The sequence below is a fragment of the Zosterops lateralis genome, assembly GCF_965231275.1.
Source record: "Zosterops lateralis genome assembly, chromosome: 4".
In the NCBI taxonomy this organism is placed as follows: Eukaryota; Metazoa; Chordata; class Aves; order Passeriformes; family Zosteropidae; genus Zosterops; species Zosterops lateralis.
Window position 1 is genome coordinate 5,030,306 of NC_139765.1, and position 26,481 is coordinate 5,056,786.

The window sequence follows — 26,481 nt, forward strand, 5'->3', positions numbered from 1 at the left end:
GATCTTCCAGGTCCCTTCCAAACCAAACCATCGTGATTCTATAACTCAGGTCTAAAAGCAGCAGATTTGTCTGTCGTGCCTCCCCTGGAGTAAGGAATTAGAAAGAGGGCAGAGTGCTGGATTCTTATTATTGTTCTAAGCTGGAGCCAAAAATGGTTGCAGAAAACACTTTTTAACCATGCAAGCACATCAGTCCTCAACATGAATCACATCAGCACTCCTGATGGAACCATAAAGTCAACCATAAATTTCAGAAACCTGAATATTAGATGTAATAACCCACAGTAATTAGAATACCAGTCTAGATACTGAAGTTAATGTAGTGCTATATGGGAACAGTTCTTTTCTGTTCAAGACATTAGCAGGTAATTTAGGAGCCTTTCAAGGCATATAATTTCACATTCATATGGAGTACATTTCTGAAAGGCAAGTGAAGACGTTTCTTATTTTATTTCCATTCATCATCATGTCAGTCGTGTAACTATCCACTTCATTAGAAAGAAAATAATTGAGAAAATTTACTTAAAAGAAAATAAATACTGGATGTGCACAGTTGAAAAAAAAAATTAGGCAACATAAGTAAAGCAAAAGCAGTAATTTCTAATTTAAATGTGATTAGCACCTGAAGAATCTGAGCTCTGGGGTTTAAAGCTACATTAGGATTCACATTTCAAGAGGAGATTTTGCAGATTTGCAATGGTTACTGCCAGTAGATATATCATAAAAGGAGTTACCATCATGCATGTATGGAAGCACAGAGAGGAAAGCAAAGGGGTGCAGTCAACAACAGAAGGTCAAGAACTTCTCAGCTAAATAGAGATGTTACCCATATAATGAAAGTCTATAAAGAATCTGATTTAAATAATTGGATTCAATAATTTCAGGAAAGATAAAATACAGATAACCAGGAGTTGACCTCTATGTCCATTCTTGGTTGGACAGAAAGCCAAACTGCTTTTCAAGCCACTTTTTAATTCTAAAAATTTGCTTTGATTGCAGTTAGGATAATGAGTGTGAAGATTGGTGTATGGGTGAGAAAAAAAATGGGTCCAGCCTCGTGACACTTCCTCAGTGGCACAAACACAGATTACATACAGAGATTTTTCTACAATGATAAAGTCACCTTTGAAAGTAGAAAATTAAAAATCAATAGCAGGAACAGAACATGTGGATTTTTCTGTCTGATAAGAGGGGCCAATAAGCCATAGTTATTTCCAATTAAACTGATGTTTGAGGGTGTTTTCTGGTAGTAATATTGTTTTCAAATCCTTTTTTACAGTCATAGCCAATTTCAGCCACCAGGCAGACATCTTATTCCTTTTCTACTGTACTGACCTTCCCCATTAATTTGTAATTCTTACTACAAAAAGGGTTATAAATTACAAGGTCTTTAAAAAGAATGTATGACCTATATGATAACTATGGCGTTTACGCCAATATTGTAAAGAACTAAAATGTTATTTCAACTGCAGCACTTGATATGTAAAGGGAGAACTTTTAGTCGGGTTTGTTTAAGAAAAACTTAAGAAAATTGACCATTTTCTGTAATGGTTCTGATGGATGAATAATAGAGTAACTATGCAGAGGTCCACATATCTTCTCATAAGGTCAGATTTCAGGAGTGAATTACAGACAATTCCTCAGACAATTTGAAAACCCAAAGGAATTTGCAGCAGCCTCTCCTCAACAAGGTGGATAAATCTAATTAAACTTGAGCTTCATGCATTCTTTTTCAGTCTTTACCTTAAATAACTAAACGTAAGGTATTAGTTTTCATCATAAAATCTACTCTTAAAATATCAAAGAATGAGAAATTTGCACAGAAAAGACTTCACATTTTAAGAAAAAATCTACATAGATAACAGAGGTTATAGAAATTGCAAAACAGATCTCCTTCAACAATCTGTATTGGTAAAGGTACTTTCAAGATAGATTTATATAGGCTTTGCTGCTGAACTACAAAATCAAACAAAAAAACCCCAAGAAGTTCTAACAGTGCATTGATGATAAATCAGATCTGTACGAACATATTAATTATGAAACATAGCACATGTCACTTGAAAAACCCCTGAAATGGGATTTTGTACCATAAGCAACCCCAAAAGTCAGTGTATTAGTTAGAAACCAACTCAAAAGGTGAAAACAAAGGTCTACTTGTTTCCTTCAAGCAAAACAAACATACAAAATACACTCCATAATTACAGTATGTTATGAAAAATAACCCTGAAGAACAAGGACAACCATGGGGGAAATTAGCAATTTTAATCTGATTTACTGTCAGATTATGTCAGATATGTCCTGCTGTCTTGGATATAACTTGATCACTATTTTTCTTTCCTTAAAAACCATTGTGACTACACTGCATCTGTACACAGAGTGAAATGCACAATTCCCCCTTCAAGTGGCAAATACTTCTTGCCCTGCAGAATAATCCCACTGTAAGTGGGAAAAGGTATGACTTGCTCTTGCCTGGAATAAGCTGCGTAGAATAGAAGGAATAGAAGGAATAGAAGGAATAGAAGGAATAAGACCTTCTATCAAGGTGTTTTATCAGGGTAAAACAGAATTTTCCAAATATTGCAAGTATTTTTCAGAAAAGAACAAAAATAACTTTGGTTCTCCACATGGCAAAGAGCCAAGCTGCCTGTCCTGGCACATCCCAGACATCCCTGGGATCAGCCTGGAATTCTGTTTTCCAAAAAGCACTTGTATTATTACCAATCTAAAAGGGGCAAATCCTCTTTGAAAAATCAGAAAAAAAACTTGTTGGCTCATTTTTTGCTTTCCTGTGAGACAGACATGGCTTATACCAGTTTGCCAGTGATTCTTAAATATAAATACTGTGCTTGAAACAGGCCCTTAGTTTCTGTAATATCAGAAAAAATTATCTATTAAATACACAACCCCCAAATGTATCTCTTTGGCTACTCTCAATTCTGCAGTATTTTGGTAAACATTAGTCAGAGAAACGTTTAGTTCTGTTTTCTTCTAAAGGTTATGAGGCACAGCTGCACAAGTCATATGGGAGCACACAGTAGTACAGTGAGTTTTGTTATAATGGTGACATCTGCTCTCAGAACCCGACCCTTAAATCAGGATGGGAGTGCATTTATGACAAGTGTCTGACCTTCAGGGAAACAGGGGCTGCATTAAAAGCCAATCTGTCATTCCAGTGATTACTCAAGCCCCAACATGTAGTTTTTTCCCTGACAGGCCAAAATATGCCCTTTAAAGCAAATGAGAACTGTGTAGAATCAGCAGACAAAAGGTGACTGATTAATACCCTCAGCTTTGCTGTCAGAAAACAAGCAGCAGATTTTCCTGATGTCAATGTAAACAGGAAAAATTTAAAATTTGCTTGTTGGCTGGCTACTCACCTCATGAAGTGAATCTTTGTAATTTAGAAAAGTTCTTTAAATAACCTATTCAGCACAAGATTTTGTTTGGTAGAAAGTTTTTCCTCTTGTGACTTACTCTCTCCTTTGTATACCAACTTCAAAAATTAATTTTTATCTCTGTACAGTTAATAGTCACAAAAATTAAAAGCAGGCCCAATAATAATAGATTACTGGTTTTTTGTCTGCTATAAATACCTAATAAATAAAACATTGTGAATTAGTATTTTTAAGCACTCAATTGGAATGAACAGGCAGTAAATTACTGAACTATGATATTTATAAACAACTTTGCCTGTAGCACATGCAAAATACCTGAATATTATAACAGAATACTTTTGTAAACCTCTATTCTATAAGATTTCCTAACATTTGTGTGATTTTAGAACTAACAAGGCTTAGTTTTTAACACAAGTTTTTGTTGAAAGCTTGTAACATTTGCAGATTATGTTCAAGAACCAAAACCCTGTCCGAGTATGAAAAATTAAGAAGCACAGTAAAGAATTTCCTGACCTTCCTAACAACAAATAATTGCATACAGATCTTTGTTTGAAGTACAGTAGTGATCAATCAATTCCCTTGATCATCAGAATTTTTCTGAGACACCTGGAAATATAAAACTCCACCAGAATTCTCTGGGTGACATTCTGGTCTGTATAAATGTCCCCTGACAGGGAGACATATTTAAGTCAGTATTGCACAGCTTTCAATATTTTAATTCAGTTATTAAAAAACTATTTTTATAAAGTTTGGCTGGTTCTTTTACTTCCTATCTGCAAATTAATTTAAAAAGAAATCATCTCAGCCAGTCATATAAAATGTAAATATATTTCAGGAATTGTCTTCATGGAACAGCAGGAGCTACACTTAACTGCACAACATCTATATTCATAATGTGTGGGTCCACATTATGAATGCAAAGACCAAGACACAGCCTCAAAATAAGATTGAGAAGCAAGGAGATGAATATACTGCAATAGTGATATTATTTTATTCAGATATTGCTTATCTGCTATTTTACTATTTATTTTCAAGCTCATTTTCAGTTCAGAAATGAAGCATTTCTCCTTTAAATCAGCTGTCTTGGCTTCTCTCAAACCAGTGGATTCTGAAAATCCACCTCACCACCTTTAAGTAATTCTTGTCTTTCACTCTTCACCTTCACAGACCACCAGGCGCAGGCAGCACCTCCTTTTCTTCTCATCTTGGACCAGTGAGAGGAGACAAAGTGCAGGCAAAGGATGAGGGAAAAGCTGTGATCTGGACCCCACTTCACACAGGGAGTTATCACACTCCTCCTTTGCTCACATTATCTGGCATGTTTGCAACACACCTCCAAAATTTGGGTCAACCTCGAAACTGCGCCGCCTTCAGGAGCAAACAACAAATGTGGAAGTTTCCTTGGAACTCTTACAAACCACACTTTGGGGAAAAAAGCTTTGTTTATATCCACTTAATTCAGCATCAGCCAACTGAAGCAAACTGTTTAGTAAATGGGCCAAAGCCTCACGTGAAGTCCATAAAAAGTGGAGCAGGGATAGGTCCAGCCTGTACCCATCAATCAGATTTTAACCAAAAATGTTACAAAAGCAGTGCAGTTGGACAGGTCAGTGGACTGCTCTGCCTCTGTCCTGTAGCCCAGGGATCAGGGTTTGGGAGCTCCAATCCTCAGGCAGAGTTTACAGGATATTAGGCTCTCCTCCTTGCTCTGATCCCGGAGTAACAAACACAAACATGGATTTATACACCTATACATGAGAGCCTAGGTACAGACATGTGCATATATTCTGCCATATCAGCAAGATGTTGGAGTAAAATGAAACTATTAACCCTTAAAAAACCCCTAGAGCTGTTCTACCTCATAAAGGGAATACCTTCACAAGCATTCAGTATAAAAAAAAACCAAACCAGTAGAATTTTTCAAAAACCACAATGCAGAGGCAGAGGTTACAGGATGGTGAACATCAGACAAAGAGGTGAATCCTGAGTTTACATCAAAATAGATGGACTTGGGATCCTCAAGGACAGGTGCTTCCTCACTCTTTGGTTAATTCCAACCAAACTGAAACATTTTGCTTCCCTCTACATCTGTGTCTCAGGTAGAGCTCTATGGCACATTGCACATGCATCGAATCCAAACCAAAAATAACATTTATTTGTATGACAGAAGTGAAGGCAGTGACTTTCTATCTGTGTGCAACCCTTCACCTCTGTCCTCTCCTTTTCCACCCCACCAGCAACAAGGTGAAGCATTGTTTTCCCTTCCTGATATTTCCTGCAAATGCAGGCAAAGCAAGACTACACAGTCAAATATACCTTCAATTAACAAAGATAATTTCTGGACATAATGTTGATGGACCTTTGCTGAGGAAAACAATTCTGGCCAACAGTTGAAGCATGTGTATTTGAAATTGATGTAGATGGATTTTTCAAGGTGTTACAAAAATTTAAATAAAGCTCTGTGAGTTTGGTAGCTATGGAAGATGTCTTTGAACAGATAGGACAGCCTGACTCTAGTTCAGTTTTGATACCCGCTTTGGAATGGTTCTGGTTATGAAATAATCATGACATAACAAAGAGTTAAATTCCTAATTGAAATTTCCTTCACATCTTAGATATCCACATTCTTAAGGTGTTAGCTGTGGCAACATTAAAAATACACACTTTTCTAGTATAAAAATCTTCATTTAACATAGAACAGAGAAAATAAAACTAAGACTGCAGTATGTAATTAGAACTGCTGCCAATATAGTGCTAAATATCTGTAAAAACCTGGGTTCATATGGCACAATTACAATGAATGCCACATCTTCATTTATTGCATGAAAATAACTGGTTTCATCACAGTTTTTTGGTTTTGTTTTTGTTGGGTTTTTTTTAGCTTTAGTGTTCTTTTTTTTGAAGGTGGAAAGACATGCCAACAAATTCTCTCCTAGCTTTGGTGACTGTTTTGGCTTCAATGCAGGGGAAGTTACATTTATTCTTGTCAGCATTTTAGCATGATGGTATTTTTGCTTTTTGTTAAGCAACTTTCTACGAATTCATAATAATCCTCTGCTCACCAAGTACAAATACTGCTGTGCCCATGATTTGAAGGATTCTACAACCAGATTTTCAAAACAATGATGACACAGTGTCGACTACCATTGCAAGTTTGGACCTGGAATGCCCCTGTCACTCAAAATCAAAAAAACCCTTCTCTGAATCCTAGACAAGGCATTTTCCCTGAGTTCTTTCTAGGAATTCCTTACATAAGCTGCTACTTTTTAGCACAGTCCATAAAGTATATTTATTACTCTTACAGGTGTATGAGCTTCGACCATTTCCTCTGCCTCTTATGTAATCATATAAACACTATTATGCTACATGATTTGGACTTTAACCAGTCTTTCACTTCCAACTTGAATACAGGCAGTCTTTATAAATCTTATGCCAGAAAAATCTAGTTCTCCTTATGTATGATTTTGTTTTGAAATTAATGGATATGTGTCAACTGATCAAAAAGAGAAAAAGGTCGGCTGGAATATTTGAATATGCTCTATGAAATGAAAGGAATTTATGCTCCTACCAGCTAAACCAAAGAAGATTTTGTTTCTTTGAAGGTGATATTTTCATTTATATTTGCATTGGAGGCCCTATTTATTTATGACACTTTTATTTATGACACTTATGATAAGTTATAGTAAGTTATTTTACTGGTAGACCTTCCCCACAGCTTATCCTTCATAAACAACTGACTTTGGATATGCTCAAACATCCTTATGGATCATGTTTTGCACTGGATTCTGTTTAAATTGTCTGTCCAAATCAAACAAATCCTGCTAAAAGGAAATGTCTCCACACAGAGCATCATGGAAGGAGCTCACCCAACTGCAATCTTAACTAGCAGCAGAGTTAAACTTCTGAAGGTAAATCCTATTTCCCATACTATTATTTAACCCATAAAAGCAGGAAATATAGAAGCAGAGGCCAAACTCATTATTTCTCCTTCTTTCTCAGGACAACATTCCCCATTAGATTCAAGCTGAGTGATTTTGTTTATTGAGAATACTGAAATTTGATCTCAGGCTGCTACTGCCATATGAAAGAGGTTTTTTAAAAATTATTTTTTGCTTATGTTTTTATAGAGAGCTTCAAAGGGGAGAAGTGTGTTATTTTTTTTTCTCCTCCTACTAAAAGCAAATCAAAGTCCCTTGAGCTACATTTTACTGTTTATACACAAGCATTAAACTGCCAGGATATAGCATTAATAGAACAACTGAAAACAGCTTTCAGAACATTGCAGCATTTCATAACAAGACCAATGCACTGACTATAAATCAAGCTTACTAGAAAACCACTTTTTCAGGTTCTCAGATAATATGGGTTGAGAAGAAGAAATTAATGGCCTTTGTGTGCTTACAAACTGCACAATAAAGCTTATTTGTGAACATAAAATAGCACCTGTTATTTATACTGAAATATTTTCTATGATCTGAGCTCAGATCACAACTTAAATCTGACAGACTGTGTTTATGCCCCACCTTTATGTTACTTTATGTAAGAGGAAATTAACTGAACTATTTAACTGAATTATTAATGTTTGCTTTTCACGTTGTGATGGACTTAAAAGTCTACAAATATATATGAAGAAATGTATCATAATAGCAAATTTTTTGAAAAAAAGAGTGAAAGATTTGAATTCATGAAAAAATTAATGTTTTCCTGTGCCCTTTAAAAGAGGTTTGAGGTTTAGCAAACTTTACCAATTTCTAACTTCATGATGAAACCCATTATCCACTGGTAACTCACCCTCTTCTGTTCTTTAATATATTCCATCAGTTCCTCTCTTGTCCTTTTCACTGCTTCTTCAATTGCCTTTTCACTTCGTTTCTGCTCCTCCATCAATGCTTCCTTGACAATTTCCTTTCCAAAAGAAAAGTATGTAAATGTAAATGAAAAAAAAAGTCATAAATGTGATAAAAGGTCATCCTCTTTCCTCCTGATAGATTTTTATCACCTTTATGCTCTTTCTTAGTAATAGTTATCCTAAATGTATGCAGCATCTTTATAAAAATTGAGACATTAAGTACTAAATTGTAAATAAGAGAGAAAAAAAGGAGAGAAATGATAACTTTTAAAGAAGAGCTTCACAATGTCCAGTCTGAACCTCCCCTGATGCCATTCCCACGCCACCAAAGTCTGTTTCTAAACTGTGATACAAATTATCAAAGCTTTTTGCAAACTTACATAAAACCTTGTCAAAATCACTAATTTTCTTCCAAACTTCAGGAATTGGCAGGAGCATTCTGTACACAGCAGTAAAAAGCAGGAAAAGATACTCACCTACGCATCCCCCTAAATTAGCATTACCCTATATCAAATGCATTACAGTAGAAAAAGTCAGGAACCATTTCTTAGAACATCTCTATCCCCAACAGTATCTGGTTAAGGAAATAAATTGCTGGGCTAAAGTCACTGTCCCAAAACTGAAGTCCCAGCTTCCCAAAGCCTTCTTCATGGAATGAGTAACGACATTAATCCAAATGTTCTGTTTCCAAGATTCATGAGAACAAAATGACAATTCCTATAAATCCTGAAAATGTAATATTTTTAGAAAGCAAAAGAAACCCAAAAAAACCCCAACAACCACACCCATAAAATAAATCACATAATTTTAACTAATTTGTCAGGGAGATCAAGAGGAAGATGGAGAGTGCCTCAGAAATCAGGCAGAAATTGGCAATTCCTATTTGTTCTAGACATTCCAAATTGGAAGAAACAGAAACACTAGTGGTGCACCTGAAGAATCAAGCAAGAAATAATGGAAAAAACCTCAGTGGTTCAAACAGGAACACAACAGGACTTCTAGTGTATTTATTCACACATACATGATTTATGTGGTTCTTTTGAATAATCAAAGCTGTTCGAAAATCAAAGGTAAATATAAATGGATTCCTTATTACTCTTCACTGGTTAGACATAACACTGCATTACCCACAGATTTGTTTACAGGTTTGCTTGACTGCAGAGCAATACAGACATTTTATGATACGTATTTACAATTTGGATTTTGGGGAGTGAGGAAGGTTGGCTGGAGGATAGGTGGAGTTCTAAAGTTTTGGAAGTAGTACATATTTATGAAGTTGCACAATCCATCTGTATATTTAAGAGTGGCAATTTACAATATGCTATTAGTGTACAAAATGAATATTCCACCAAATTGGATCAAACTAATTTTTTTTTTTTTTAAAGAAGTCCCTTCAGTGGAAGTTATTCAACTGAAAAAGAAAGCTCTATTTCTTACCTTTAGTTGTTTGCTCTATTTCAGCCAAAATGGAATAGTTTCTGCTAAACTACAGTTTTTCTATTTTTATAGCAGAAAAAGTCTAAAGTCCCAATTTTAAAATGTGCAACTATGTAGTCCCCACTGTTCTGGAAGGCAGTACACATGAAAATCATAGTTGTGAAAAGTGATTATGACTTTTTGCTATTTTAATTAAGTTTACCAAAGAAAAATCCTGAGATAAAGGTCTCTTTCACTACAGAACTCTGGCAAGACTAACAGAAAAAGTAGCAGAAAATTACATATTACAGAAATATGCTGTTCTTATAATTATACTCTCATGCCAGTTTAATTTGTCAAAAGGTCCCAAAATACTGTCTTGTGTTAGAATGGAAAAAAATCCTATAATCTACCCAATTAAACTCTTCAATTTTACAGAAATGATAAACTGTATATCTTAATATGTAGAAAATTTTACACGCATAAAATACTTACAATCAATTAAAGTATGTTAAATATCCTTGATATGATACTTGAAACACTACTTAGTCCAAATAAAAACACAATTAAATTCTACAAGTCTATTAATAAAATACAAGAAAAGAGAAAACACTAGCAATACCCTTATGGAACACTAGTTTATTACACTGACATTAAAGCATAAAAATTAAAATTGGAAATTATTGTTTTTAATTTCCACTGGTGTAGCCAAAAGTCCCCAGGGATGTGGTTAAATCACCATCCCTGGAGGTATTTAAAACATGTAGTTGTGGCACTTGGGGCCATGGGTTGGTGGTGGCCACGGCAGTGTGAAGTTAACAGAGGCACTCAATGATCTTAAAGGTCTTTTCCAACCTAAGTGATCCTATGATTCATCTACCACACTCTAGTTAACCAAAATAAGTGCTGATGTATCTTCCCAATTTATAGACAGTTCTCTGTTTCAGACACTGATCACCTCCTGTTATCACCTGAAAATCATCTCAACAGTGTCACCAGACAAATCCTGGAGCCACTAGACTGGACAATCTCAAGTGACTACACAAAAAGGCTCCTGCTTTAGTGGAGTATCCAAACCATCCCAACGTTTGGATTTACCAGCCTGCTGGCAGTTGTCCACAACACTTTTGATTTGTTGGGGTTTTTCTGTGATTATTCACTGACCAAACCCTAGGATGAATCATTTGGATCCGTTTCTCTGAGATCTGAGTGTCTGCTTCTCATCTGAGTTGAAATGTTACCCTGCTCACTGGATTCAGGAGAAATGAGACAGCTCCATAAAACACAGAGCTTTCTTCGCAGGTTATGTCTTAAAAACCAGGTCCTACAACCTCTGACAAGGCTCCTGAACTGTCCCATACCTGCAGCTCAAAATGGGCAAACACAGAGTCCTGTGGAACGATGGCACTCGAGACCATCAAAAGACAACTTTGCTGTGATATCAATAAATGGAGAGAAAACTCTTTTATCCCTTTCATTCAGTTTTCAGAAGTCTTCAAAGAGCAAACACTGCACAATAGTTCCTCAGTCAACTCAGTCATACACTTTTGATCTTAATGATATTAGTTTTTCCTTCTGTGACAAGAACCCTCACTTCTTTTATATGACCTTCCCCTAAATGCTCTCCTCTAAGTGCCAAGTCACTGTCTGTCTTTGCTCTGTTTCTGTCATTGGAGTAAATTATCAAATAATATAAAGGTATTTACATTTAGATATTACCTATTGTTGTTGAGCAAAGCATTAGGTGCAGGTACATTCTCTCAGGATGTGTTTACTGTTCCTTCATCTCTTTGCTCCTTCCTTTTATGCTGTATCTACCTTTAGATTCTATCCTAACTTAGATTTTGATTGCAAAGGTAAAAATTTGCCTTTATTTCATCTTTAACAACAGAGGGTTATTTGAGCCTCTTAGTGCTATTTTAATAGACTCAAGAAAATGGAAAAAAAACTGTAAAAAGCTAAGGAAGAACACTGCACAAAATGGCATTTGAGGTGCAATTCTTCTCCCTCCTCCCTTTATTATTTTTTTTACATATTTGATCAATGGCTGGAGTACCAAATTATAGTCTCAAAGCTGGCTTCTTTACATGACTCTCTATACATGTGCTTGACATGAAACCAGTTAGAAGATTAAGAGTACCTAATCAAAAATAAAATACAGTTATTCAAATACTCAATTGACAAATCACAGTCAACCATGTATTAGAAAAGACAATCACACAATCAGAACACATAAATCTGTAGGAAGACAGAAAAAAAAAGCAGTGTAGTTGATACACCAGAGAACTCCAGACAGTATTTAAAGAATAAAACAAGCCATATGTTGCTTTGCAATTTCATAGGAAAATTCTTTTGTTTCCACACAAGGATCAGGTGGCAGCACTAAACTTTATCTAGGAAATGCAACCACAGACTGCAATGTTAGTGTTTTTTCAGAAAATAGTAACTCTCAAATTATAATGTCTGTGGTTATAAACTACTACAATCTACTTCTGAAGTCAGACATGGTTAAAGTCTGTATGCAGTGAACCATTCCTTTTCCAGACTTTGCAAGCACATTAAAAATAAACTCATCTAATGGAAGGGATCTCTTTCCACTCGGTGCTACTGAGTTTTGTCCTTCCTCACACAGTCAAGATTACACAACATTTTCTTTGAAAGTGTCTCTACCAACATTGGCCACACCAATGTTTCTGCAAGACAGCGGAAAAACAAGAAGAAAGTAAAACTGAAAATAATGGTTTGCAACTTTATTGAGAGTAATGTAAGCACACACTCCCAATGAAAGGTGAACAATAAAGAATTAGGAGAAGCCGTCCTTGAAAGAGCAAGTTCTTCTCCAGCACACTGTGTGATACCATATTATCAACAGACTATTTAGGTAGGAATTGGGATATAGAGGAAAAAAACCCCAAAAACGTCTTGTATGAGTCCACACAAAATACATAAAGAGTAATGTTACGACAGTCCAAGCCTGTTACTGAAAAACCATTTTTTCTTCCAAAGATTAGCACTGACCCATCCAATCAAAATCCTACAGAGTGGGAAAAACTTATTTCTGAAATTATATTAAAAAATATGCCACTTTGCTAAGTACTTCAAAAACAGAATAAAGGGAATATTTCAAACTCTGACCCTTCCACAGGACTCTGCAACCCTTGCAAAAGATGAAAAAAAAAAGTGGAAAAAGTGGTAATGAGAGACTGATAAACATAATAGTTTGTATTCCCTTAACTTACAATGCCCTCAAAGCTCTGTATACTACAGACACAAAGGGCTTAGAGGATAAATAAATTAAATTTTAAGGAAACTAAATTAATATTGTGTCATGTTAAAATCCTCCCTAGTAAAAAAAAAAACAAACCTCATAGAAGAAGGGCAAGCAATGCTAATATAGGTAAAAGTTGATCTTCTGGTAAGAAATACTATAAATAGAGTGATTAATGATGAAAAAGGGACAACAGCAAACCCTGAAAGAGAGGCAAAAACCAGTTTATAGCCTATTTAACAGAAAAAGTGTTAGAGTAAAGGGCTGGAAAGTTGCAACAATAATTAGGGCAATTTTTTCAAAGGAGAGAAAAAATGCATTAAGAAAACCATGATACAGTCCAGAGCAATGAGCAACAGGGTTAGTCATGAGGGTGCAGAAAGTATTTAGGAAGTGGGAAAGGAAAAAAGAAAGTCTAAGAAACCTTTGAGTGATAGTGGTGCATTTATAAAGAGATATCACAGAGATTTATCAGGGTTTTCATTGTACACAGAAATAGCTCACAAAGGGGCCATGGAGGAAAAAGTGAGTTTGGCTTCCAAATTTGGTATGAACCAAGAGGCAATCTTGCACAGAATAAATTTATTGGACAATGAAAAGACAAGACAAATGTATAATCCCCATATATTTCCATTTTTCCCCTACGCTGTCCACCAAAAAATTCCTTCAATAGCTACTCATTTGATGCATGAGAAAAAGTGAAGTGGTTTTTTACAGATTATAGGGCTAAGAAAGGGCCATTTAATAGCTAATAAATCTGACTGAAAGCTGGAGTGGGAAATAACTTTTTTGAAAACCCTTTTTCCTTCTTAGTCCATACAACCTTCTCAAATTCAGGGCAGTGGGGAAAAAATATTTAGACAAACAGTATTTTGGAATTAAAATTTAACAGCTAATTTTAGCACTTGTAGAAAAGAAACAAAAGCCAGTTCCTTAGGAATAAAGGCAACAGCTTCATGTTTTAATTTACAAAATTTTTATTCCCTTACACATAACTGAGTGTGGAAATCCTTGAGAATGTCAATACCAAATTCATTCAGGCTTGCCAAACTACCAACAGAAGCACTCCCTCAAGCAGATGACAACCAAAAAAGTTTTGATAATGTAGCAGATAAGGAGTCATTCACTCTTTAGGACTTTGCACCAGGTGTCTGAGACATTTCTCGTTTGCTTTCCAAGCAATGGCATAGGCAGATATTCATAAATCCATGGAAATTCATAAAACACCATTTAAATAATAAATTCTTTTTCAAGTATCTAAATGTTCACCACTAAAATTGTATTAAGGTCACATAGATCACAAATTTATTGTTCTGCAAAGAACACCACCACATGGTCCTTCAGAAATGTGAATATATTCAATTGCCTTTCATTGTTAAAGGTTTACTCAACAAAGACCGCTGGAAAGTTCCTTTTTTTTTTTTTTTTTTTTTTTTTTTTTTTTATAAGCATTTTAGTTAAGTTTTCTTGCAAAAATATTTTTTCCTTTGTATATCTCTGTATATCTCAGTTGTGGCTTGGCTGAATGAGACACAAGAGCCTCAGTTTTCCTGAAATACTTTCCCATTGGTAAGATAATTTTGCTTTAGTGCTTTTCCTCATGTCCAAGAGGAAGCAGAGTTTATGTTAGTTCTTTTAATAAATTAAAGGCTCTTCTTCTTCTTTTTTTTTTCTTTCCTAAATATTTGCAGCCTTCAGAACACTTGAGTCTCTAATGGATCTGCTGTGTGGATTATGGCAGAGATGAACTCAGGCTCTTTTTCCCTGGAGAATTAGAGTAAATCACACTAGATAATACAGAGTATTTTAAATCTAAGCCTTCAGGAAATGACAAAGGTGATTCTTTGCTTCAAATGCCTTAGCAGAATTATTTATTTCAAGCTATGAGATGGACTTAAATTTCCAGGGCTTACCCTCCAGCTGCCAACTTTCATTTTACTTTTAATGAATTTATTTTAGAACAAAAATAGTGGTGCATAAATTCTCTTTGGTTTCTTTTGCTAATTCTCTCCCACACCACCATGGATTTCTCCTTCTTTATTTAGCTGAGAATTCAGCTCCAGAAGTGATAACAATGCAGAGAGGTCTGTGCATTATAACTATGGGAGCTACTCTGCATTCCCCACTAATTAGGAAATTTAAAATATCAGCCTTTTATTCAGAATTGTATGGATGTCATCATCCTATATCCCCAAAAAAATTTTTGGACTTCAGTTTTTTCAATGAATAAAAATAAACATAAACAAGGACAGAGAGAATTATCCATTGTTTTTTTTTCAGTTTAGAGTTGTACCCCAGGAGCTCTGCTGCAATTTTGAATTCTGGGGTAAAAATCTTCTGCCTCAGCCACAGTATGTGTTATAATTTCTCCTTATCTAGAGGATATCCATTATTTATTTAAATAGATGTTCTAGGAAAAAAAAAAAATCTAGTGGAGGACTTTCACCAGGAATTCCTCTCAACACTGACAAGTACCAGACACTCACTCTCCTCACAGGGACGATGCCACTGTAAAAAACACCAGACAATGTATGAAAAACAGAGAAGAAAATTCTGGAGACATGCCAAGCTACATCCAGTCTGCTGAACGGATGAGTTCCTAATCTGTGATGACTTTTCAATGTGTTGTAAATGGATCACGAGGTTCCTGTGCAAATGAACATTATCTTTAATCAAAAGACTAGTTTATTTTTCAAGGAGAGCTTGTTCCTCCTGATTTAAAATGCAAGCCTGCTCTTCCCCCAAACTGAGAATGGTCTTCTAAATTTAAAACAACAACAATAACAAACAAACCCACAAAAAACTCTTATAAAAGCATAAAGCACCTGAATAACACAGTTATAAAATCTGAAGGTGCTGCCAGTCTCAACCAAAATGGAAGTCATATGGACTTTTATTAATTCACAGACTCAAGAGAGTGCTCTAAAAAAACATTTTTATATTTCTCTGGTGATGTAAAATATCTCATTTATCTCTTCAGAGTTATAAGGCTTAAAAAAAGAATATCTTTATTTTAAGTAAAAATACTTTATCTCCAAGTTAAGACCTCAAGTCACTGGAAGAGTCAAAGCTTTCATGAAAAGCTTTCATTAAAAAGAAAAACAGAATAATATTCATCTTACTGTAATCCTTTAATTTCTTAAAGAAAAAACAATGGCGTATGTCAAGGTTGTTCCATCAAGTTGAAATATTAACTCACTATATCTTAGTTCCTACTTGCACTGTAAGTTTACCTTTACTCTGCTATTTCATATTTGGTAACAAAATATTTGATATTAAATACGATTTATTTATTAAACTGTCTCTAAATTTCCTGATTTTTCTCTGGAAATGTTAAAACAGCATAATAAATCTTAAATGGAAGTAGTATTTCCTTATCTGTGGATTTGACAACAATTTGAATGAGGACAAAAATTTCTTTTTAGGACAAAGTTTTGTCAAGCATGAATGTTTATCAAGTAGAAGGCATCTGCATAAACTTCCCAGATTTTCATCCCCTATGGGTCTCCTTCCTGGCCCCTCTGCAACACCACCACTAAAAAAGTCTAAAACAATACCTGTACCAACCCTGCAAAGGAAACACTCATCTTCTCTTTTTTTAAACAAATTCTTTAGGTGATGAAGGGAAATTTCATTGCCTAATTTGGCACAAGTGTCATCTTCAAATCTTTATTGTTCTTCTGCCTAAACTGTCTAACCAATGAAATGTTAACAACCCACATTCTGATGGTTTTTTTTTCCATTTGCTTTCTCATATATAGCCATATAACTTCTAGTGCATGTGTTTAAAAACTGGTGGAAAAAACCCACATATTTTATTTTAATAAAAAAATTAATGGATGGCAAATTACTCTTTTAAACCAACGAATCAAAACTCCCAATCAAAACTCCTGTTTCTCTGGTCCAGAAGGTAAAGGAGAAACAAACAAATTCATTCCACTGTGACATGGCAAATGTTTTCCCCTCATTTTCAGAATTTAAATGTTTTACAGATACACAGTGGTGCTATAGTTTTTAAAATACATCTTTTATCAACTCCTGCACCATGCAAATGAAAATGCCTTTTTCTCTACAGGTTTGTATCTTGAAGAAAAGAATAAAATTTTCAATATTTTTTGAGTTTTTCCATTAATTATTCCTAGAGTTACTTGTGGGCACTTTGGCTGTAACCCATTCTGCCTCACCTATTTTCAGCAGACTAGACTGACCCTTTATGATCTTCCTATTTCACAGACTTATCGCATTAGTGAAGGAAAACTCCTCTTTAATACCACTCTCTAATTTCTTTTTTAGTTCAAATCAATAAAGCAAATGTCTTTGAAATAATTGACAGCAAAATAAAAGTTTTATTCTAGGATTTTTTTTTTTTCTTTTACATTTCATTGTCTAAAATGTTAGGACTTTGTGTTTGCATTTTGGCTGTTGCAGAGCCGACTTAATATATTTCCTAAACAACAACTGCAAGAGAGTCAGGAGTGCAGTTATAGCTTTTGTATGACAAATCTTACAGAAAACAAAACATAAATAAGAAACAAAACTGTGTGGAAGGCTATACACAGAAAAAAAGAATAATGCCCACACACTAAGTGCCTTGTAGGCCCAAGTGTTTTTGTTTTAAACCAAAGTTGTATCTGACATATATACCACATATAAGTTATCATTTGGCACATCGGCTCTGCAGGACTTCTTTAGTTGACAGAAGATTTTAGTACTTGGTGTATGCTTATAGCTGTAATGGCCTAAAGGAGATATGCAAGTTCTTGGCATAGGAAGAAGGGAAAATTTCTCCAAGAAAACAATTTCTCCATGAAAGTCTATCTTCCTCAGGGAATTTGTACTTGTTAATTAGAGAATAAAGAGTGTAACTTCATATATACCACAGACGTATGTGATAGAATTTTGGAAATCTCAAGAAAAATCTGCACTTTTCCTTAATTAAAAATAGATTAGATATTTGAAAAATGAACCTGACAAGAAGGTGAAATAACCATGGTATAACCAAGTAAGAGAAATTATTCCTGTTACAATAAAAGTTGTCAGAGCTGTTTGGTATTAAAATTAATGGAATTAACCAATGACACTACTAAAGGACTACATAAAGTGAAAGATATTTACAACAGAATAAATCACAAGATCCTCCAACATCTCAGTGCTGCTCACCATCACAACAAGTACATCACCAGGTACTTCCACATTAGGAACTACTTGATCTAAAAGAAGCTTGAGAGGAAAAACCTGTTGCTTGGAGAGGCCTGAATTGCTTTCTCAGGGAAATGCTGACATTGGCAGTGTATTTAGGACTTTATCAAATAATACATCCATCAATATTAAACTACTTCTAATGTCATCCTGTCTTGTGACAACTTCAAAGGCAACATCAACTGTGAGAGAGTCTCCAGTGAACACTTTGTCACTCTTCCTTCCACAAACAGATTCTCTTCACCACTGGTACCAGTTCTCCTGCTGGACAGTCTGACTGATTTCTATCTAACCAAAGCCCAAGCACTTGTTCTCAGCTTGAATTCAACTTCTAACTCAGCTTTTTATCCTTCTGCTCTGAAGAAGAGTTTGACTGCCTGAAGGCTCATTGAAAGTCTTGGAAAGGGACATTTCAGCATTTAATACTTTACATTTAAAAGAAGTAAAGAAGATACAAAAAACTAAGCAATTCTATTTACATTAGGAATTAAGGGAATACAAAGTGTTATAATGGCATAGCATCAAAACTTTTTTTTTGGTAGCTGATTAGGTATATGAGGTTATTAATTTTGTTTAATGCTGGAAGGAGAAATGGTTTCTGTTTCCAAAAAGTACTTTTATTTTACTTCAAATTCTTAAGTTTTTTTCTTATGCAGCACATAAAAAAATTACAGCAATATCAAACTCCAACACACCAATGAAATATATACTCCTTAAATTTCTGAAGAGTGCAACATTTGAATATGTCACCAAGAAATCATAGGCTGTTCCTCTAAATATTTCCAGCACCACAGACCACAAAATTCAACTTTTGGAGGAGTAAATTAATTGCTATTATAACACATTTAATTTCAAATTTGTAGAAATGCTAAAAGCACTGTTGGCAATGTCCCTCTCAATTTGGGTTAAGTGATATACAATTATTGTTACAGAAGCGCGTCTCCAATGATTAACTCAAGAAACATTTCTGGTTCATTACTGGTTTAAATTTCCAGTTTTTGTAAGCCCCTCTTTATTTTTTTACCTGTTCTTTAAGGAACAAATGTAACACTTTTTAGTCTTCCACAGGTATGGAGGTCATCAAAACTGTTTACAGCCACTCTCTGAGCTGCTTGTCCTGAGCTCCTTTTGAAGTCAGAGGATAAAACCAGGCATGATTTGTATAATTTTAATATATGTACCTGTAAAGGTCACAAGAGTTTTGTTCTGTATGTGCCAACCTCTCTCATGCACACCATCCAGGTGAAAATAAACTGTTTGCTGTGCATTGCAAATATCAACTGAGCGACAGATGCCACAGGAAAATCTACCACAACAACAGAACACATTCAAAAGTGAAAACAAAAATAAACAAAGTAGGTGCAGGGCAGGGTAAAACATACTAACCTGGTTCTGTTTTCTTTGCTCCTGCATGGCTTCTGACACAGCCTGGGCAATCTGCTCTCTGTGACTGTCACGTTCTGCTTCCCACAATTTTCTTTCTTCTGCATGAATCTTCTCCATATTTCTCCTCTCCTCCTCTACTGCTTTCAGGACAGCTTTCTGCACTACTTCTTGTTCAGCCTTTGAAACAGATTAGGCACAAGTAGATGAGCAACACACCCAACCTGAGTGACTAATTCATAATATATCACCTTCTCCTAATGAGGTCTATGAGCTGACAAGATATGGGATGTGAGTATTTTCACTTCTGAGCTATGAGGTTCAATTTATCTTAATGTGCTCCCAAGCAGGTATTACCTCTGGGCAATGATTTGTGGAGTTACAGAAAGGAAAAGGAAATTACAGGTTGGGATCTTAAATTCCCACCCACTGAAAACACAGGAATCCATAACTAGTTTGCTTAATTCACACACCAAAAGGAAAAAAAAAAAAAAAAAAAAAAAAAAAAAAAAAAAAAAAAAAAAAAAAAAAAAAGCAGCAAAACCCATGGAGGAGTAGGCACATCATAAGCCTCCCTTGATATTCCCATGTAAGTGACATTTCTGCTCTTATCTAAAAATATCTGAAGTGCAAAAACTGTCTGAGCATTTTCTGTAGAAAATTAGCCAACTTATAGTTAAAACAAATGTGTCTTCCCTCCCAAAGCTCCTTAGCAATGCTACAAGAAGTAATGTTTTATTTTCTCCCCCAAGCACTATATTCAACCATTATCTGAAATCACTGAGAATTTGAAGCCAGCAGCTCCACACGTGTAGCCACACAAATATATTTATCAGCAAGACAACTACTGCGTAATGTCTACAAATAGATAATGGCAAACTAAAGTTCAAAATAAGCAAACATAGGATAATAAAACTTAATCATAAATCCCTCATTTTTAATAAGCTTATAGGTCATTCCTGTGCCCCTTGGAGTGATGTGGAAATGGACAAATCAAGTCATAAAAAGCAAAAAAACCTGTATTCATCAGATACCCACACTTCCAACTAAAGCTGCTTTCAATTCATTGGGGCTTGATTTTTTCTACTTAAATATTAAAAATATAATAATTAAATTAGGATATTCTACTATACACACATTTTCCTGCAGATATTAACCATGTAAGAAATGCTTGTAGAACTACTGAATGTTATTCAGGGAGGTGCTCAGCCAGTGTTCATATACAACACAAAAAACACATACAGAAAATGATAATACAGCCTGATGAACTGTGCTAGGTAATACACACCACCAGCTTCCCCAGATCATGACAAGCAACTGCAATTTTGTACTGGATTCTACATCTGTAGAAATTAATTCTAGCTTAACATTTACAAAATTAATGTCCTAGCACCAATCCACTTGCTAATGAAATAGGAGAAATCATATTTAAAAACTGAAAAGTCACTTATCAGCTTATATAAAATAATTCAAACCCTGTTAAACTGTCCCTTTTTGTACATAATTTTAAGAACAGTTCTCTCCTCATTGAAGATGACCATGTTCAATTGAAGTTAAATAAGACATGATGCTAATTAAGATCATCAGTTGACCTTGCCACCCAGCTCTTCAAATCAAGAGAATGATGTCAAAAATCACAAAACCAGATATTTAGGTAACAGAAACGACTGAACTGTAATATTGTGACTTCCTGTTATAAACAGTTTGTTTTTTGTGCAAGAGAAGGAAGCTCCATCCCTGTATCAAGGCATGGGATTTGGCAGACAGGCTCTTTTTCAATAGAATCAGCTTCTTCTAAGGCAGAAGTTTGATAAACATAGTTTTGAAACAAAAGTGAGTGTCTGAACTTGGCATTTCGAATGACACACATGGAATCCACATTGCACAATTATCTGCTAATTAATGAGAGATACCTTTGCAGCAGCTGCCAGAGCCTCCTTGCTTCTCTGTCTTTCTTCATCCAAACATTTGTCCAGCGCTTCCTGCAAATGTTATGAAAAATTAAACTGCAATAGGCAATAAAGGAGTGGCTAAAAATCATTCCAAACAGTCAAAGTGCTTAAGAAAGCTTCCTCTTCCTGTCTGTAATTGTGACAGGATCATTCCCAATAAACTCCACAATGCTGATCTCTTACTTTTTGGTAAACAAAAATGATACCTTGTGTTTTTGTGACTGCTGCATCATAGCTTCTTCTATCTTTTCTGATAGCACCTCCTTTTCTGCTTCCAAAATGTCAAGAAGTCGCTGATGCTATTGGGAGAAAACATTCATATTTTGGTAACCACAGCCAGTGACTAAAACAGACAAAAAGAATTCATCCAAGACACTTAGACTTGTCAGTTACTCAAAAAAATTATTTAAAATGTAGATTCAGTTAAATTACATTCATAGCATTCCTTTGAGTGATTTCATGTCATGGAAAAAAATTACAATAATAAGAAATATTTAGTTTCCTGAAAAAAAGTATTGGGAAAAAAGTTGAAAAATGAATCACTATGTAAAAGCAGCATTTAGATAATTGATAAAGATGGTCTAAGCAACACCACAGTTCATTTCACTCAAACAGTTGCAGAATATAAATTAGTCTTGTGCTACCTCAGTAGTATGTACAGAGAGTAGAAGGCAAATGTATTTCTTTCAACCATTTGTGATATCATGACCCTCGAGAGCTAGGAAATGTGAACAAATGAGAATGGTGCTTTCTTGGTCAATAATGGCCAATTTCTTGTCGTCCTAAACATTCTTTCAGGGAGAAAATGAACTCTGAAGTGACCATGTATTCTATAGAACTGTTCATAGTCACAATCCCTTTTTTTTTCTCAGTATCAAGGAAAGAATTTGCAGGATGTGGGTTTTGTCTGTAAGAGCTAAACTGTTTCCCAAAACAAAAAATCCTTGCTGGAATTTATTGATGCTACATATTTGTCATGATATAATTGCTAGCAAGTCAGTACATTTTTTACAAGTTATTTAAGACATGATCTATTGTAACTAGAAATTACAATATCAATGCAACAACATTTTAAAAGATCACCCAGAGTAAAGTCTTACAGTAGAGTTTTATATTAATATGAGTGTATATAAGATAAATTTTTCACAGTTAAGCATGCAAATCCTCCTTTCAGCAGCATATCTAAGAAACAGTCATTTCTGTTTCACAAATATTATTATGTTTTAATTTCAAGTGTCTCTAATGGCAGCTAGAAATACATTACCATACTGCAATACTATGTTCTGAAAAATATTTTTTCATTTGAAGAATAGAAAACTTTTAGACTGGTTTATAAAGTAAAACACCTATCTGCTCCTTCCAGTATAAACACGTAAAGAAGCATTTCCTTGTGAATTTATTTAAAATAGGTCTGAATGAGGCAGACATATTCTAATGGAAAACACCTGTGGAAGGAGCAGCAAAATTCACATCATGTTTATACTTAATGATGTGTAACTCACTTTTCTTGTGTTTTCAGACATTAGCCTTAACTATCAGGGCACTTACAGAAATTACATTTTCCCAGTAACTCAAAAGTGAAACAATAAATGGCTTTTATTAGTTAAATACTCTCCATGACTCTTCACTTAACCAACTGCACAGGTTACAAATACGTTATTTCGCAATGACACAATATAAAACAAACACAGGCAAATATTTTCACAGACATATGCCACAAATCCAAGCTTACTAATCATGTCAAGCAAAATAATGAATCTTTGTTTTGCTTGTCAAGAATCAGCAGAGGAGATTCTAAGGAGAGCTCCTTAGAGAAAATCACCTCTACCTTGAAAGCACCTCCAATAAAATGGAAGTCAGTTTGTTCAGTGAGATGAGACTTTCTAGTTTAAGCCTGGCAGGCAGGAATTAATTCCAGCTTGACTCTTACCATCAGATTTCCAGGTTTTATATGAAGACTATTCATCAGGTTTCTGGGTTACCTGTATCCATATTTCAGGTTGCCACAACAAGCCAGCTACCAGATCTATTTGACAGTATTCTCAACAGGACCAAAATTTTCAGCTTCTGAACTCCAGAAGACTTTTAAAATTTTATTTTCCACGTACATATAACAAGACATTCAATCCCTTCCTGGAAGTCCAGGAATGCAGATACTTGGATTAATGCAATATAAAACATGTATACATAGAGAAAATCAATGTCAGTCCCCCATGATGATGAAACAGTTTGATGACCACAGCCCTTCACATGATATAAACCTCCCTGCAGAGTTAACTTCTCATTAACCTGTCAGAGACCTGCAATCCTTAAAAATACAGATATCACCATCAAAATTTTAACTACAAAAATTACTCTAACTACAAAAAAAAGTTGCCTAGTAAGCAAACAACTCAAAAAACCCTGAAGGCTGCTGTGACTGCAGTGTGATTATTTTGACTAAGCTAGGCTCTCCTATTTCCTTGGTAGACTAGAAAACTTATATAGAGTTTTATTGAATTCTCAGAAATTCAGCAAGAACCCCATGAAGAATTGCATCTGTTCGTAAAAACATGTTAGTTCATATTTTTTTTAAGGTACCAGAAATAGGTATTTGTAAGGGCATTTGGAATGCTTTCTAAATGTCCTTACAAATAAAAACCCTAAATACAAATACAAGCCCTATTAGTTTTCAAAATAGAAGCTAATAACTTCTGCCATAATTCAGTACAACTTATTTTACATTAAATAGCATCACTACTTCTCATGGAAATACAGAATTTATAATTTCAATACTGTAAGTCTCTTGTGAATAGCTTAGTATGTCCTTTCCTGTTGCAATAAAAATGCTTATTCATGTGGAATAATCCTCCAATAGACGATTACGTTCATATCTGAACTTCTAAAACATCATTTATCATCACAAATGTTGCAACAGCTGTCCATACAACCCAGGAAAGAAAATTCTCTTGTATTAGTCCCAGAGAAATACCTTGGAGAACTGTTTATTTGGCTTCAGAATCTATTTTAGGTCAGTCTTGTTTTTTCAGAGAGAAACATACCTTAAGCTATTACATTACATAAATTATATGAAAAAAAAAAAAAAGGAAATAGAAATGGAGAAAACAGAATAAAATATGTGAACTGCTTCTCCCTCAAACAGGTCTTGAGTCCAGAAAACCCATATGACATAATCAGTATGGCTACAACATGAAAGCTCCCATTCTATATATAATTATTATGCAATTTAATTACAAATCAAGAATGTCTTGGGGTTTTTTTCCACAATACTATGTCCCACAACAGTGTTAGTCCTCATATAGAGATAGGAAATGTTCTGGAAAGCTGTGCTTATTGAAGTGATGTAGAATGATCTTGGTGGTATTATTAATCCATTTCCTAGAAAAGAATGCACCTGAATGCAGCTGAATTTCTTATTTCATCAGAAGCACAGATCTTTCAAAGGCACATTCAGGGATCTTGGTTTTGCACATCACTTGAGCAGGAAATCTGGGAAGTTATGGATAGTAAAGGCTTCTGTCAACAAAGAAATTTTAGCTTTAAAAAAAATGCAGTAATTCAAAGGAAGTTATTAATGATTGCATCAATAGAATTCCTGTTAGTTTAAGGTCTTCTAACCCCTTTGGAACTATTCTTTAGTTTGGGCAGCTAGGTTTGTATTTCAGATTTTAAAATAATCCATACACCCTTTTAAGTAGAAATTACTATTGGATACAATTTCTAGGCAATGCAGAAGGACTTCAGAGTCTGGTACTGAATGCTCATGGTGAACTTCACACTCAATCAGTGCCTCCTCAGCTGGTCTTTCAGACAAATTCATTAAAGGGAGCTGAAGGTTAAAAACAGACAGGAAGAGACAGTTTCACTTCAGCACTTGCACGTTTGAGAGCTTCCAAGTGTCCCTGTATTTATAGTTAACAGGGAGTTAACAGGAAGTTTTACGTAAATTCACTTGGCTTGTAGATTTTTGTTCAGCGATAGTAAAGGACTCTGAACAACAGACCACTGCAGAATTAAAGATGACAACTCTTGGGTTAAATAACTACAGCTAAGCAGTTTTATCTCACAAACCCTCTCTTTCTCACCAGGAGCTGAACCCAGACAAAGGGTGGGAGTTGAATGAATCTCATCTGGCATTTGCAGTTTCCACAGGTAAGAATAAACAACACATTCCTCTCTCTCTCAGACAGTGTTAAATGAATAATGGAAGAGCTTTGAGACTTCAGGTACCACTCTGAGCTATACATACCCTGAACTCTAATTCCCAAGCAATGGAGAGGCCACTGGTAATTTCTCCTGGTAATTGTACATGTCAAGAGCACACTGCCCGTGTTTCAAAAAGTAGACTTAATAAAAGCTTTCCAGGCAGAGTGATCTGTCTCCTGTAAGTAGGATAATGAGTTCATCAGGCCTAATAGTCCTGTGAAAAGTAACCAAGTGTCTCCCAGGTTTCCTGTGAAAGAGTTAGGATGGTGACTTACATAGGAAGCCTTAAATTTGGAAAAAAGCAATTAACCCCTGCAAGGGCCCATGAAGTTTTTAAACAGAAGTTGAGGCCATGGTTTCTTTTATTAATCAACAATCTAAGAAGCAGAAAACAGCTAGAAAACCAACTTAAATAAGTTGGAACTTTGAAGCAAATTATCCAACTCTTAATAAACAAATATACCTTATACTGAGTTTTTGGAATGAAGAGCAAAGATGGAAACTGATAAAAAGTGATGGGTACAGAATTGGAAATACAGAACTGGAAATACAGCGCATGAATCAGTGAGGGACAGAAATAAATGTCAGTGAAAGCTGCACTTTGGAGCACCAGGGAAGTTTTTACCCAGTGTAAATTTCCCAGGCTGCACGTTTACACTCTGTGTGTTATCTGTAAGGCACAGCAAAGAACTGAACACTATGTAGAGATACTCGGATCTAAAAACCTTCAGCTTTGGTACAACAAATACAGCAGCTCTTTACTACATCACTTTACCTGATTTTCAAAGCCTATCCCTCTCATGTGGACTTCTT

The 26,481-nt window shown here is 35.1% G+C and overlaps 1 protein-coding gene across 4 annotated transcripts in view; it reads right to left on the bottom strand.

Annotated features, from left to right (window-relative positions):
- Positions 1-26,481, bottom strand: part of CCDC91 (coiled-coil domain containing 91) — a 109,507-nt gene that overhangs the window by 16,685 nt on the left and 66,341 nt on the right. For all 4 annotated transcript variants that reach the window (XM_083860168.1, XM_083860167.1, XM_083860169.1 and 1 more), the window contains 4 exons: positions 21,669-21,761; positions 21,424-21,492; positions 19,514-19,690; positions 8,187-8,300 (listed from right to left, as the gene is read on the bottom strand). In XM_083860168.1, coding sequence (XP_083716294.1) covers positions 8,187-8,300; positions 19,514-19,690; positions 21,424-21,492; positions 21,669-21,761 — 453 coding nt within the window. The remainder of the gene's footprint in view (positions 1-8,186; positions 8,301-19,513; positions 19,691-21,423; positions 21,493-21,668; positions 21,762-26,481) is intronic.